We start from the raw sequence: 15,771 nt of genomic DNA, 5'->3' as shown, positions 1-15,771 counted from the left end.
ATTAATTTTATGATATGAAGAATAATGTGAGTATGATTTAAATAAAAAGTACGATCTATTCAAATTGTTAGTCTATTATAATTTATTTTTTATTTAATATTTATTATTAATTTTTTTCAACCCCTTGATCGACTTATGGATCCGATCTTTCATATAACTGATATAAATTAACAATGTTGGTAGATTAAAAAAAAAGACATTTTAATTTTGTAAGAAGAAAAATATACAAATTTTTTTATAAAAAAAAATTAAAATACTTTCATATTTATAATAAAAACATATTTTAGCTTATATTAAAAAAAATATCGTGTGTAATAAGAAAAACCTTAAAAGAATACGAATCATTTACTTTATTTAGTGAATTTAGACATGACAGGTTAAAAATAAAAATAACTTTATAAAATGAAAAGGACAGTGCAGTGACCAGAGCGTCCTTCTTCAACGTATAATTTTCATAGTTAGTGGATAATGAATTGAGGGGACAGACAATAGACATGAAGCCCAATTTGGTAACATCCCTCTCTTCCTCACTCTCCCGCCAACACAAACTATCGCTCTTCCATTTCCACACCAATGCCAAAGCTCACTTCGTTGCAAAGCTCCAAACTTGCAAGGATTTAGCCTCTGCAACCTCGACCCATTCCAACGTTGTCAAATCCGGTTTTGTCCAATGACACTTTTGCCACCAACCATCTCACTAACTGCTATCTCAGGCTCTTTAGAATCGACCCTGCACAAAAACTGTTCGACGAAATACCTCACGGTAATGTCGTGTCCTAGACTTCGCTTATGGCTGGTTATGTCAGCCAGAGTCAGCCCAAAATGGCACTTTTTCTGTTCCATCAAATGCAAGGAACCTTGGTTCTGCCCAATGAATTCACATTTGCCACTCTCATTAATGTATGTTCTATCCTCGCCAACCTTGAGACTGGTAGAAGAACTCATGCTCTTGTTGAGGCTTCGGGTTTTGGGTCCAACCTTGTTGCATACTCTTCTCTCGTTGATATGTATGGGAAGTGCAACCATGTTGATGAGGCTCGGCTTATTTTTGACTCCATGTGTACAAGGAATGTTGTTTCTTGGACTTCCATGATCACGACATATTCTCAGAATGCCCAAGGGCACCATGATCTACAACTGTTTAAGGAATTCATTCACTCTAGATTGGACAAACCGAATCATTTTATGTTGTGCAGCGCAATCAGTGCTTGTGCGAGTCTGGGAAGCCTGGGTTCTGGAAAAATCACTCTTGGTGTGGTGTCTTGGGCATGAAGCAAGTGATGTGATTGCCAGTGCACTTGTGGACATGTATGCCAAATGTGGTTGCGTTAATTATTCTGCCAAAGTCTTCAGGAGAATCCAAAATCCTTCAGTGATCCCTTATACTTCAATTATTTTGGGTGCTGCAAAGTATGGACTAGGGACATTGTCTCTTCAACTGTTTCAAGAAATGGTTGTTAGAAGAATAAAACCTAATGATATAACATTTGTTGGGCATGTTTGTAGTCATTCGGGGCTTGTAGATAAAGGACTTGAGCTCCTTAACTCCATGGATGGGAAAATATGGGGTGACTCCTGATACATAGCATTACACGTGCATTGCAGATATGCTAGGCCGAGTGGGGCGTATTGAAGAAGCATACCAGTTAGCAAAGTCATTTCAAGTTGAAGGTGATGAATATGCCATGTTGTGGGGGACCCTTCTTTCAGCTAGTAGGCTTTATGGTAGGGTAGACATTGCTCTTGAAGCCAGTAATAGGCTAATAGAGTCCAACCAACAAGTAGCAGGTGCATATGTTACATTGTCCAATGCATATGCGTTGGCTGGGGACTGGGAAAATGCTCATAATCTGCGATCTGAAATGAAGCATACTGGAGTCTGCAAGGAACCTGGCAGCAGTTGGATTTAGATAAAAGAATCAACTTATTTGTTCCATGCTGGAGACATCTCTAAATATACTCAAGGGAGAGAGATGCTGAGTTTACCAAGGGAGATGGAAGAGAGAATGAAGGAAAGGGGATATGTGGGAGGGACTAAAGGGTTGGTGTTTGTTGATGTGGAAGAGGAGGCCAAAGAAGAAATTGAGTATGCACAGTGACAAACTTGCGTTGGCGTTTGGATTAATAAACACACCTAAAGGTGCCACAATCAGAATAATGAAGAACTTGAGAATGTGCAGGGGGGATTGTCATGGGGCCTTTAAGCTGACTAGTGATATTGTAGAGAGAGAATTGGTTGAGAGATGTTAACAGATTTCATCACTTCAAAAATGGATTATGCACTTGTGGAGATTTTTGGTAAAGATTTGTCTCATATCATTTTAGTATTTCTCAGAAAAACAATGTCCAGTAGGATACTCCATAAAACGGTGAAAATATGATCATTTAAGAGCAATATAATAATTTACAGAATAATCCTTAAATTTAATTTTAGACTTTATAAAATAATCCCTAACATCACTGGCTCTCGCGAGCTTTGGTTCATCATTGAGTTACGCGTTTATCTCTATCGGTATAACGTCATTGGATTCTTGCTCCTTCTTCATTTGGAAATTACACTATCAGCACCTGGAGAATAACAGAAAAGAGATTTAATACTAGCATCAACTATTTTGCAGATGCATCGGTTTGAAAAATGCATACATATATCTCTTAATAGAGTGGTAAAAGTTGTTCATCCCTAATGAAACTTAAAACGTATTAATCAATTGCTTGTAGTGAATGGTAAAGAATTTGAGTGAATTTAATGGTAAACTTTAAACAAAATTTGGTGAGATCTACAACCAAAATGAAAACGGTCAATTGAATTGGAAACATGCAGAAAATTGGCATTTGGATTGAACACTGAACAGTAAACGGATCGTGATTTGAAGGAATTTCCAAGGGTGTTATTATTGGCCCCATGCAAATTACTCTTAACCCTACCAAGGAGCTGAGAATATTTTTATTCCACAAATACCCTTCATACGGAATTATAACTTTGTTGTATAACTATGTAAAACATCTATAATGGAAATAAGTTTTCATTGAATATTTTGCACACACTTCCTATACTATAACAAAAATATTTTGTACACACTCCCTGTATTACAAAATCAAAAACACGTTTCCATTGAATATTTTGTATATATTCCTTGTACTACATCAAAAATACGTTTTCGTTATGTAATTTTTTTGCACCCCTTTTTATATAACGTAAATGTATTTTCGTAATGTATTTTTTTAAGAAAAATTAATTGCAGAATTAACTTACCTTTTTTACTTGAATTAATTTTGATACAAATTATATTAACAAAACATATTCCCTTTTTCAAAAGTAATCAAGTTAATCGTTACATAAATTATCTTTTTTATTTAAATTTAAATTAATGATGACATAAATTACTCTTTTTAATTGTTATAAAAAAAAGTACCATGAATTGATTTGATTATGATTAATAGAAGTAATTTTATAATAATGAATTTGATTATCTTCATAAATGGTAACTTGTATCCAATTAATTTAATTTTAACTAAAAAAGATATTGAGTACTACTAGAAATGGTAAGTTATATCACAATTAATTTGATTACTTAAAAAAGTAACTTAAATTTATAATTAATAAAAAAATCATAGCAAAAAATAAACAAAATAAACAATTCCGGTGTATGTCTCAACCCATTTGCAATGTTTGGATTTTCTCTCTTACCAATTACATTTTTTCCATCTATAAAGTTCGAATCTAAAACCTTACTTAAATGAACCGATTCAAACTAATGACTTGTTGGTTGAGTTTATTATATTTGAATCCTCTATAGTAAGATGGTGCACAATAGAAAATAAAGTACATTTATAATAATTTATTAGAAGATCTACTGTTAAAACTATGATAAAATCATAAAATAAAACATATAAAATTAATAATAATCTTAATCTTTGGTTTTTCAAGTAATAGTTATTATTGCCCTTTATTCTTTAAATTCATTTTAGATTAACTAAATTTGTTTATTATAAGAAAAAATATGTTATGCACTAATAGTGTAAAAAAATTTACACAGTCATTCAATCACAACTCATTATGTATAATAAGTTTGTTGACTTTTAAATAAAGATCTTAAAGTATAATTGGATGAGTGTAAGTACATAGGCATTAAACTCTTATTATAATTATAATGTATAATAAGATTATTAATTTTTGTAATAATTACTTTTAAAATCATTTCTAAAGTAGATTTTAATTAGATAACAATGTGAAAAAATTTATATTATGTTTACCAGCTACTATACTTATTCAAATAAGTAAAGGGTTTTTTTTCTTCCATTTTTTCATTCTAACTCTTATCTATCCAAATAATGCACCTTTTTCTATTCTATTTCTCTTTACTTTTATCTTTCATGTTTTTTCTTCTTTTTTTAGAAAAAAAATAATGTACTAACACTATAAAATAAGTTTACACTAACATTTAATCATAAATCATAATATATGATAACTTTATTAATTTTTATAATAACTACCTTAAAAGATATCAATAATAACTTGTGATTGAATATCAATATAAAATTATTTCATACTATGAATATTCACTAAATTTTTTTTAGGCATGTGATTGATTGTCTTCTTCAGAAGTAAAGTTGGCAGCTCCGATGGCAGCTCCGATGACAAGGGAGGTTGAATATTAGCTTTTCTTTACTGTCTTTACTCAAAATAACCTGCATCTACGGTAAGCTACTTGTGGATGAAAATGTAATGCAAGCAGGAGAGCAATATAATATCAATTGTGAAACTAAAGAGGTACCGATGATCAGTGGTAGCGATAACTCAACCATTGAAATGTTGCAGGAAAAAAAAAGACATTTAACTTTATTTAATCATGTAAATAACCATTTTTCTCCTAAGCAAAATGAAAAAAGTTATTAGAAAAAAGATAAGATATATATGAACCAAAATCATACTTTTTAAGTTTGTACAAATTATATTGTAATATAAGCATTTGGTATAGCTCACATACTGTGTGCTACACACCCTTTAATTCTCCTTGATGAAATAAGCAATTGGGTTCAATAGTGAGGACCCCGTGTAATGTCAAGGGTTTGAACATGTGGAAAAACAATTGTTAGGAGGGAATCCATCATTAAATCAAAAGGAGGGGCAAAAACATGTGTAGAGTTTCATACCATCATAGTCCAAAACATAATTTGTTGGTTTGGGGCTGCTTGAAAGAAGTCAAATTGAGTGTATCATAGTCCAGTCTCTGCATAATTGTATAATCACACAGTACATAACTCGTGAAAGGAACTTTTATGTATCTACCAATATGTAAGAGCAGACAGACAGGTTTACTGTTATTACACTAAAATGCAGAAACAAAATATTCAAACAACAAAAATCTTATCCCACAGCAACATAATATTCAAGCATGAAAGGAAAAGGAAACAAACTGAACCAATATTTGAAAAATGAAAAGCACATACCTAACCCTGAATGAAACACATATAGCTCTTCCTGGGGTTAAAATGCTAACTTACTGAGTCTCAGATTTTATGATTTACCACATCACTATCTCAATGTCTCCTTATATTCCTCGCAAGGTATGTCAAAGTCAACTCACACTGCTGATGATTCTCCCATCTTGTACAGTTAACCAGATTCAAATAATAAACAGTAAATCAGCTAAACTGATGTAGGAAGTAAGATGACAAAAATAGAGCAAAGAACAGGTTTAACAATTATGACTATGTACCTGTATATCTGAATAGTTTAACTCCAAAAGCTGGCAGGACCAATATATGGGTTTGTATCGATTAGACATGCAATAAAAACCTTTCTGCAAGGATTTCTAATCATTCATAACTTCAATATTATAACAAAAAAAGATTTCTTTAAAACTTGTTATGACTATATCAGTATCCAAAGCCCACAAAACTGGTTGCCTAACATTTCCAGATTTTATTTTCTTTTTTTCTGGGGCTCCAAATCAGTGGAGCAAAGAATGTAGCACTGAACAATTACATGATATCCATCCTCAGTTAATTAACAAGAAGGAATCACTTCCCTCTTTCTAACAATCTAACCCATAAATTTAAGGGTGAGAGAATTGTGCTCCTATTCACAAATAAGAACCTGAGCAATTAAAAATACATTCCAAAATTTGCTAATAATCTCATTTTGTACACATGTACATAAGGGTATAACATATTGTGGGTGACCTGCCCTCTTTGCAGGTTTCCAGGTGTCAGCATAGGTAGATACCCTTAAGCCACTTCCTTTCAGGACACCTTCTCAGTAGAGAAGAGAAACCCAAAAAAACATTATATTATATACAGTACTAAGTTAATCTCTAACACCACCAAGACCAGCACAAGTAATTGCTTTTGTTGCAGTCAAAACCAAATGTACAAGCTCATCTACATCTTGGAAGCTGAAATCAACAACCTTCCTAATAGAAGTTATGCAATCCCTATTCCATGAATCTTCCATGTTCAAACTAGCAGCCATGTAAGTGGTCTTGCATTTTCTAGAAGCCTCCATTGCAAGATTTATGTCTTGAGTCTGCAAAATCACATGCTGACTTTACCAATAGTGACTTTTCATTAAATAAATTATTATGGCAAATTTTAATGAAATTTAATAGCTACATAAGCTAAACTTATTATTTAAGGAGAAGCAGGAAGAACAAAAGGAATAAACAATACTATAAGCTTGAAACTTTACCTCCAACAAAAACTATAACATGCGTTGCATTAAAATGTGCATGGTGACAATAGCCAATTTGACAGTTGAATTACCATATGATTGTTATATAATATTGGGAAAAATCCAAATCCCACATTGGCTAGAGATAAGGCCAAGATAAAGTATATAAGTGAGGGACAACCCTCACCCTATGAGCTAACTTTTGGAGTTGAGTTAGGTCTGAACCCACATTCTAAGATATAACCACTAATTGTGCTTTCAAGGAATTACAGGTGTGAGCCAAGATTTTGCTTGCAATAAAAACTGATTTTAGGGAAAAAATCTAAACTTCCTATTTTAGTGTAGAAAGATCAGCTTCCATCCATATGGACTTTTCTCATTCTATCTGGTAGTCTAATACAGAACCAATTTCCTACTATTATCTTGAATCATGAAACCATTAAATCCCCAACAATAGTTCCATGGTACTCCAGGTTCAAGGCACCCAGATAAATTTTCCAAATAAAACACAAGGCATGTCAAGAAATTAAAACTTACAAAATCAAGAAGCCTGACAATATTTGGGCGATTCCGAGCAGATATGACTTGATTGCTAGGAACATGAGTATTAGAACCCCTTGTCAAAGTAGCCTTGTCCGCTACCGCCAGGTTATTTAAATTATCAATATCAGATGCAGAAGACGAAGGAGATTCACCTAAAGAATGGAGTAAAAAAGCAGTGAAACAGTCATCACCAACATACAGCAATGCTCAACAAGCCTGAAGACATACACATACTTATATCTAAAGTCTAAAGTGTATTCAATTACCTTGAGAAACCATTTGTAGAGTTGATTGCAACTCATGCCGATCCCTGTTTATGCTAGAATGTTTACAGTAAACCAGTCTCATGTATACCACCTCCAAGCATTTATATGCCAAAGCAGCTGCAGCCATTTCTTGGCGTTTTTCATATTTATGGGCGCAGGATCTGGAATACATTTCATGGCAGTTTATGAATAAAGGGTAGCTAAAGCAAATAGAACAAGAAAAACACAGTCCATCAAAATTCTAGGGTAATATGATGACACTATTTTATACCAAGAATTTTAACATATGAAAAGTATGTTTTTAACAGCACAAAGCAGCAGTGAAACACAGAAAGATAATTATGCTAGAAAGTAGGAAAGCACTGATGGCAATGTTGAGGGGTTTTAATTGAATATAGTGGTTGAAGGAGTGTAATTGAACTATTGAAGATAGTTAATGGCCTTGTATCACATAATTGACATACAAGATCCCACCGGATCCAAACTTGTGCTTAGGTTACAGAGAAGCAAACAAGTTGGGTTAAGTAATTCCAAAAACAAAGACTCATAGTTTAAAGCAGCATGCAGTTATGGCAGCACTATATTTTGTGGCTCCTATTGTCCTCTTAATCCCCATCAACCACAAAGCACAATCAACCACCCCCCTACCCCCGCAAAAAAAAAAAGGAAAAAAAGTGGGAACACTCAAAGGAAAAGGAGAGGTATCCATTACAAAAATTAAGGACAAGGAGAAATTAAAAAAAAAAAAACTTAGTAGAAAGAGTTTGTTTAATTATTCCCTTTATTATATTTAGTTGCTACCTTGTAGTCTCCAAAAGAAAGTTGCTACCATACAAAAATTAAGGACAAGAAGAAGTTTTATAAATAAATACCTTAGTCAAAAGAGTTTAATTATTCCCTTTATTATATTTAGTTGCTACCATACATAATTGTAATCTCCAAAAGAAAGTACATTATAAATAGAAGATGATAAAAGTAACAAATTTACACATTTCTTACAAATTCTCCTTACTCAAAAAGTTTAGCTGTAGTGGCATATATTTGCATTTGACTCGCCTCTCCATGCTTGCTACTCTCACCATGAGAACTTTCTAGAAGTGATGCTCCATGCAGAAACTTCAAGGCAGATTTAAAATAAGTCTCATTACTTTCAAACTCAAACCCAGAATTCTACAGTCAGAATTAAACCATAGGTCAGAAAAAGAAAGATTCTACATCAATCAAACAGATGTGAAGTAAAATCTATAAATAATCAAGTAACCTTATAATGATCTGCAGAATCTTTTAGCTTTGTGGCTTCTTCCAGAATGCTAGTGGCAGTTTTGCTAGAATTTGTTGTCACAGGACCTGACTCACTGAGTTGTCCATCAGGTATGAAACTTTCTGAACTGCAATTAAATCCAACCTTGCAACTAACATCAACTGGATTTCTCACAAACTTGGGAACATCATTGCCAGATGCATGGAATGGGTGCCCATCAGACATATCTCCCCTTTGCGACTCAGGTGCAGTTCTAGAACCCACATATAATGTTTCCCTTTTCACTTTATCCTCGGAAGATGTGATCACTTTGGCTTTCCCATCTCTTGATCCAGTGCATACTTGATTAGCTTTGTTTTCTTTCTCAAAGTCCTGAATCAGGTTCTGCTGGGAGATAATCTTTCTATTAGTACTACATGTAGCATCCACTTTCAGAACTGAATTCCCAAAATCTTTTTGTTTTAGCACAGTTTGTTTTCCAGCTTCATTTGACCAATGCCTTGAAGAATTTTTCTTACTAGGGTTGTCAATCTTGTGATTAGACTTCAGAGAACTGTTCTTAACATCATTTCTTGTCTCAGTATCAGAAGCATGACGATTTGGATCAACTGCTGACTCATAACTCACACCATTTTTGTGAAAATCATTATCTGAAGCTGAAACCTTCATCTTCTCCCTACTAACCTCAGAACCAGAAATTCTGTCCTTTTCCTTAACCCGTAATGATGTAACCCTACCAGATTTCTGCCAAGAAAGTGCATCTTCCTTATTACTCTTGTTCACTTTCTCCTCATGATGCGAACTGCTTCCATAATTACCATGTGCAGGATGAATGTCATATGAAATTCTCTCCTTCATTTTTACTGATAACTTCCCCTCCCTATTATTCAAACTTTTTGAAAGACCACCTTTTCTAGTATCATGTTTTTCTGATGTGTCCCCTGATTCCAAAATATGCTTGTCCATGTTGGAGGTCCACAAAGGTGATGAGGTAACAGATTCTAAAGGTGAGCCTCTGACATCTTCAACGTTAGTTCTAGCTTTATGAGACCCTGAAACCTTAGAAGAGCTTGAAGTTGCTGCCAATGAAAGCTGTCCAGAGCCTAAATCCTTACTCAATGGATCAAAACAATCCAAAGCTTGGTAAGAAGCAACAATTTTGTTGTGCTTTCTTGGCTGCTGGACCTTATTAACACTTTTCACCTCTGTCCCAATAGCCATTTCGTCCCTGCTGTCTGAAGAGAAAACTCGCTTCATCCCACTTTCTCTAATCAATTTATCATCCCTTTCAGTTACTGATTTTGCCTCCGTATTCAAAACTATATACTTCTTCTCCTTCTTATTTGCATTCCCTTCTTTACCACATTGCATATTGCCTTCCAAGGACAATGTTTTGTTATGTTTCTCATTATCCAGCCAATCGGCCATTTTCCTTTTCTTAATTGAACCACTTTTTCTGGTGTTTGTAGCATCCAATGAACCATCATCTGATGAAAACTGTGCCCGGTCTCCTTTCTTCACTGGAACTACCAACTTGTCCACTAGATCATCAGACCAACAATAATCATCATATTTCCTCATATTTCTCCCACTAGCCTTTGTTGGTAAACTATTTCTTGAGATTAGACCCACCTTTTTAAATTCCATGCCAGGATTCAGTGGTTTATCAGCATAGCAAACATCTTCAGCCTTAGATTTCTTAGGAGTTCCAGATCCATGTTGATTATCCTCCATCTTACGTTTCAATCTAACATGATTTCTGTCACCTGCGACGCATTTGACAACATTGACATATTCTATTAAAAAACTAATTATAAATAGTTATTTGTGCCATAAAAATTAATATGAAGCAACAACATAATATATCAACCCTGAAGTGAATGAGATACCTCCATTCATTTGCTTTTCTTTCACCTTAGGTGTGTTTTTTTCTTCTATCAAATTGTTCAACCTGCTTGAATGTTTAGAAATAGATTTCTTTATACGGTTTGAGTCTGTAGACTGCTTATTCATCTCATTCAAGCTTCTATTTTTAACAGACTCTTGAGCATTATTTGACAACCGATGCATGTCATTATTGACTCCTGACCTTGTCTTTTCATTAATACCATGTTTCTTCTTTCCTCGATCAAGCATTACATCAGAACTGGACTTTTTGCGATTCAGGCCAAGTTGCAGAGCATCAACAGATCCCACTCCAGTTTCAGGTCCAGCGGCATGGCTTTGCATGTTATTTTGACCCTCAGAAATTGGCATTTGATACAAAGCATAAAGTGCTTTTGTTGTCTCCTCCTCGCTGATGTTACACCGATTCATTCCAGGCCTAACAACAATTTCAGAAGAACAGTGAAAATCTAATAATATATAGCAAAGGCCAAATGTATCATAATTTGTATATCACCCTAGGTACTGCTCAATTCTGGTTATAAAACAAATAAACTAAGTTTTAACTAGAAAAATATGCTCATAAATGAACCCAAGATGAGAGTAATGAACTTACAGCCAATATAGCATGCTACACAACCATTTCTCTGGAAGCTGCTCAGGCTTTAAACCCATAGGTAGAAGCCGCCATTTCTGGCAACTGTCACAGCATACCCAATCTTCTTCGATAACTTGAGGTGTTGCTGCTTCTGATGACAGAACCATTTCAGAAGTTGGTTTATTTTCAGCAATAGGAAATGCACCTGGTGCATCTTTTACACATGGCCCAGCTGACAACTGGTTAACAACTTTATTGCCACTTGGTCTTTCATTTCCTTTAACCCTATATGCACTCTTATCAACGTGATCAAGGCTAGAATTTACTGTGGCCTTATTAAGAGTAGGCCCATCAGTTGGATTTATTCTATCAACTTTCTGTTGTGATTTTTTTCCTTTCAATGAATCTCTGTCACAATCTCTGACCTTATTAACCTTCAGTGACTTTATTTTATGCATTTTACTTTTCAAAGAAGTAACATCAATGCTTGTTCTCTTTCTATCATTTACCATTGCATTATTACTAGTACCAATGCTATCTTTTTCAGCAAGAGTCATAACATTTCCAGGACTCCTTTCACCTTTTGACTCATTCTTGCTTTCAGATTTCACCTTTCCTTCCTGATTAGTTTCACACTTTTGAGTATCTTGATCCACCTTACATTTCAATGCATCACACTTGATCCTTTTTGAAATTGCAAATGTGTTACACTTGCTATTAGTCTTAGGATTAGTAGAATTATTATTCTGAGAAATTATCATTTTATGCTCTAAAACATTTTTCATAAAGCCACTCCCTGTATTTTGCTTCTCAATCTTGTCAAAATCCTGACCAGATATTGACTCTAGTGAATCCTCCTTCACTGCTTCAGTGGAAACCATTCTACATTTCACACCATCAACCTCCTTGGATACTTCAAAACCCTTAACAGTGACTTCAGCTGTTTCACCAGCATCACAAATTGAGCTTGACAGTGGAGTGCATCTCAGGTCATTAGATAGAAAGTCCTTACGATCCGGAGTTCTATTTCCTAATTTTTTCTTCGTATGCAATGTCATATCATTCTCAGAACAGTTACCATTCATATGCTGCTTGTGACTTTGGTCCACCACTGTCACTTTCCTTTTCTTCAACAAATGTCCATCCCCCACAAAAGAATCTGATTCATTAATAGACACGGAATTACCATTAAGAGAAGACATGGGTTTGATGTTTCCAAGAGCTTTTTCCTTTCTTATCAAGTACAGGAGACTGTCATGTAGAGGTGATATTAGCACACCTCCAGGGATAGTGAAAGAAGTCATAACCTGTAGCATCAAACATTATAAAAATTAAAGAAAAATATTGTTATATATAAAACAATTCATGTACTTTCACCCAACAGTTTAAGTTTTTAGGGAAGTTGGTTCATGACATGGCATCAGAGCTTCTGTGAACATTTAGTCTACAGTTCAATCATTATTGCCTTGATTATTTTGAACAAAAGTTAAGTTTCAGCACACAAGATAAGATAGACCTATGCTTATCCATGCTTCAAGCTCAAAGGCTCTTGCATGATTGGCTGAATTAGATATAAAGGATGAATATGGGAGAGTTTATTTCCAGTTTATTTGAATTTATCTTATGCCATAAGCACTTGGTTGAATTAGATATAAAGGGTGAATTTGGAAGAGTTTATTTCCAGTTTTTTTTAACTTATCTTATGTCATAAGTACTTATGCACGTGTTTAGTTTTATTTTATGATACGTCGATCAGTTGTTTTCAACTTATCTCAATAAGCTCTCCAACTTATGAAAACAGCTTACAACTTGCATGAAATCAATTTAACCCTATTTCCTCTTTGATCATAGAAACAACTTATTCATAAGTGTTTATATGATAGGCACTTATCATGGTTCTAAATTGTGATCTGCAACCTAAAGATTTTTCAACTCATCTCAAGTGCATAGCGACTGCAATTACGGGCTGCATCAGCTGCATTTTCCCACAATTTCTCGCAATGTCAAGGATCACAACAAAACCGCAACCCCAATTTAGAACCATGGCACTTATTCAATAAGCATTTAATTAAGTTGTTTACCTAAGCGCAACCAAAACCATTCATGTACTTTCACTTGACAGCTTAAGCTATCAGAATAATTGGTTCATAGAAACAGAACACATCATCTACCTGAACAATGCTGGTTGGAGATTCTTCAGGGGTTTCTTGAGATACATGTGGCATATCTTCACTTTCCTCATGGCTGTTCTCCATTGATGGAGATGGAGAGTCATCGAGTCCAAGACCACTATAAATTGCTGCATTCTTTTTTGCCAAGATATCTGATTTCACTTTGATTCGCAACTTCAGTGTTCTTTGGTCAGTCAAAATTTCTGACTTATTTGCACAGTCTTTCAAAGTGAACTTCTCTATTACTTCATTGGAGGAAATATCTGTGTTCTTTACTGAGTAATCTGCTGAAGGTACTCTTATATTACGAAATGGTGGAGCTTCATAGGAAGCAGTTCCAACCCTCATAGAAAAAGGCATATTTGGAAGTGCTTTTGAGTTACGAAATGCAGCCTGTATAACAACATAACCGACAATGCTCAAGTAAACTGTATTTCTTCCAAGCTAACATATTATTTTTGTATCCAATGGACAAAAAAGCAAAATATAAAGCAACAAATTCTGATATACCGCCATGTGGAGATTGCTAGGAGATTTTGGTGAACTATTGTGCTTTTGTGGAGTCTTTGAACAAGATCGCAAAGGAGGAGAGTGTTCACAGGTAGGTAAAAAGGAGCCATAGTCACCAAATTTTGCACCTGAACAAAATATTCATATCATCCAATAAAATTACTTTTGTGAGTGCAGAGGCAGATCTTTCATTTCTCATTACAAAGTATGATTTCTCTTATGTCACTTACCCAAACGGCCAGCAGAAACACCTCCTTCAAATTCCTTTCGAAAATGACCCAGAGCATGCTGAATCCTCTCATCCTTGAATAGAACAGGAAGCAAATTATTAGTCCTATTGTTTTGAAGATGAAATTTAATCAAGAGGACATTGATTAAAGCAAAAATTGCATTAGCTAAAAAAAATCACTAGGAATGAAGCAACATCACGACAGGCACCATGAAGCCCAGCAACAAGAATTCAACAGTTATCACTATTTATATCATTCAATTGGAAGGTAACAATCTTCACCCAGACCAAACTGTAAATGAAAATTAGCATACTATCAACAATCTGAGAAACAGCAAAAATATAAACTTGCATCACAAGTACACAGCATGTAGTTATCAATGGTCGGAGATTGGATGTGGCATATAGTGGATAGTGCTGCAAAAAAGTGTGTTTGTTTTTTTTGTTATCCCACTTTCCAATGCACTTCAATGTGAGAGAATTAAAACCATGGATTGGCTTTCAATTGGGTTTTAAATGGAGAAACAAACACACTCAAAAGCATCTACAGAATCCCTAGGACAACATAATTGATTCATAGTATGCATTAGCAGTTTTCTAGGATTGATTACCTTTGTTTGTCAGTTGCCAATACATTATTTTTCAAAATCTTTACGATTATAGTGCTGAATTTCTTTTCCAACACCGAAACATAAGTTTGTTTAATCATAAAAATTTCAGCAACTGCTCAATTCCCTATATTCCCCCAGGAACAAAACACATTGATGAATTGAAAATTCATGCTTAGTGACATGATAGCATCATTGTGGTACTAAATGATTTTCACTTGTTTGTCCTATTTGCGTGCAAAATCAGAGTAGAGAAGCCAAACCAGAAAAACATTTAACTTGTTTATGATTTGAAGTAAACCCTTACAATGTAAGAGAGAGAATCAAGGTCAGTGTTGTCGTCGTCATCATCATCCTTATAACAGAAGAAAGCCTCTCCTTCCTCGAACTCAATATTGGCTTGCATCTCGAACACCACAAAATTAACCCCAAAATCTCAAACCCCAGAACCCGAAAAGTAGCCCCTTCACACTGGAACCTTCCCTGAAGTCCAGCATCACTTCAACCCAACCACACAAAAAAGTTGACGAAAAAAAATCAATTTTTTTTTTATTTCAAAAAACACCGACCCACGAGAAGAAGCAGAAAACCCAGAAGCGAAAAGCGATGAAAGGAAGTGTGATCATGCGACGGGCCAATCGTTGATGTGAATTATTAGTTGCATTAAAAATTAATTTTGGGTTTGACCAAAAAATCAGGGGAGAATTGATCAGAAGGTGGAGATCGGAGAAGCGATGAATGAATTGAGTTTTGACGCAGACTGAGACTTCAAAAGGAATCCAAAAATCGTTCACGCTCTTGAAGGTTTGTTTGATGTGCCCAGCACACAGAGAAGGAAAGAAAGAAAGGACCTTCACCTGGGTTTTGGTCTCTCAATTTTGGCAAAAATAATATATTTTATTTTTTATTACTTGCCTTTCCTTGCCTCGCCCAATTTTTATTTCCATCTCTGTTTGGTTAGTAATTTGGAAATCTTTGGCATAAAAAGGACTTTACTTGGAATCACCTTTTTTATTTTTATATATTCA

The 15,771-nt window shown here is 34.6% G+C and overlaps 1 protein-coding gene and 1 pseudogene across 2 annotated transcripts; one reads left to right on the top strand and one right to left on the bottom strand.

Annotated features, from left to right (window-relative positions):
- Window positions 1-453: 453 nt before the first annotated feature.
- LOC114393220 lies at window positions 454-2,404 on the top strand (annotated as a pseudogene).
- A 3,499-nt stretch (window positions 2,405-5,903) lies between these two features.
- LOC114393266 lies at window positions 5,904-15,636 on the bottom strand. 2 transcript variants are annotated; one of them, XM_028354541.1, is made up of 11 exons: window positions 15,051-15,636; window positions 14,137-14,209; window positions 13,907-14,034; window positions 13,397-13,789; window positions 11,244-12,532; window positions 10,633-11,066; window positions 8,744-10,509; window positions 8,495-8,598; window positions 7,483-7,643; window positions 7,211-7,368; window positions 5,904-6,529 (listed from the first exon to the last, which is right to left on the bottom strand). In XM_028354541.1, exons 1-11 carry the CDS (start codon window positions 15,147-15,149, stop codon window positions 6,311-6,313), a joined length of 4,824 nt encoding a protein of 1,607 aa, XP_028210342.1. In that variant the 5' UTR covers window positions 15,150-15,636; the 3' UTR covers window positions 5,904-6,310. The 2 variants fall into 2 exon arrangements, with proteins under 2 accessions (XP_028210342.1, XP_028210341.1); XM_028354540.1 differs by having other exon boundaries at window positions 8,495-8,652; window positions 15,051-15,635.
- Between the last annotated feature and the right edge of the window lie 135 nt (window positions 15,637-15,771).

Source organism: Glycine soja, chromosome 17, assembly GCF_004193775.1.
Source record: "Glycine soja cultivar W05 chromosome 17, ASM419377v2, whole genome shotgun sequence".
Lineage (NCBI taxonomy): Eukaryota > Viridiplantae > Streptophyta > Magnoliopsida > Fabales > Fabaceae > Glycine > Glycine soja.
This window is presented reverse-complemented; position numbering and strand designations above follow the sequence as displayed.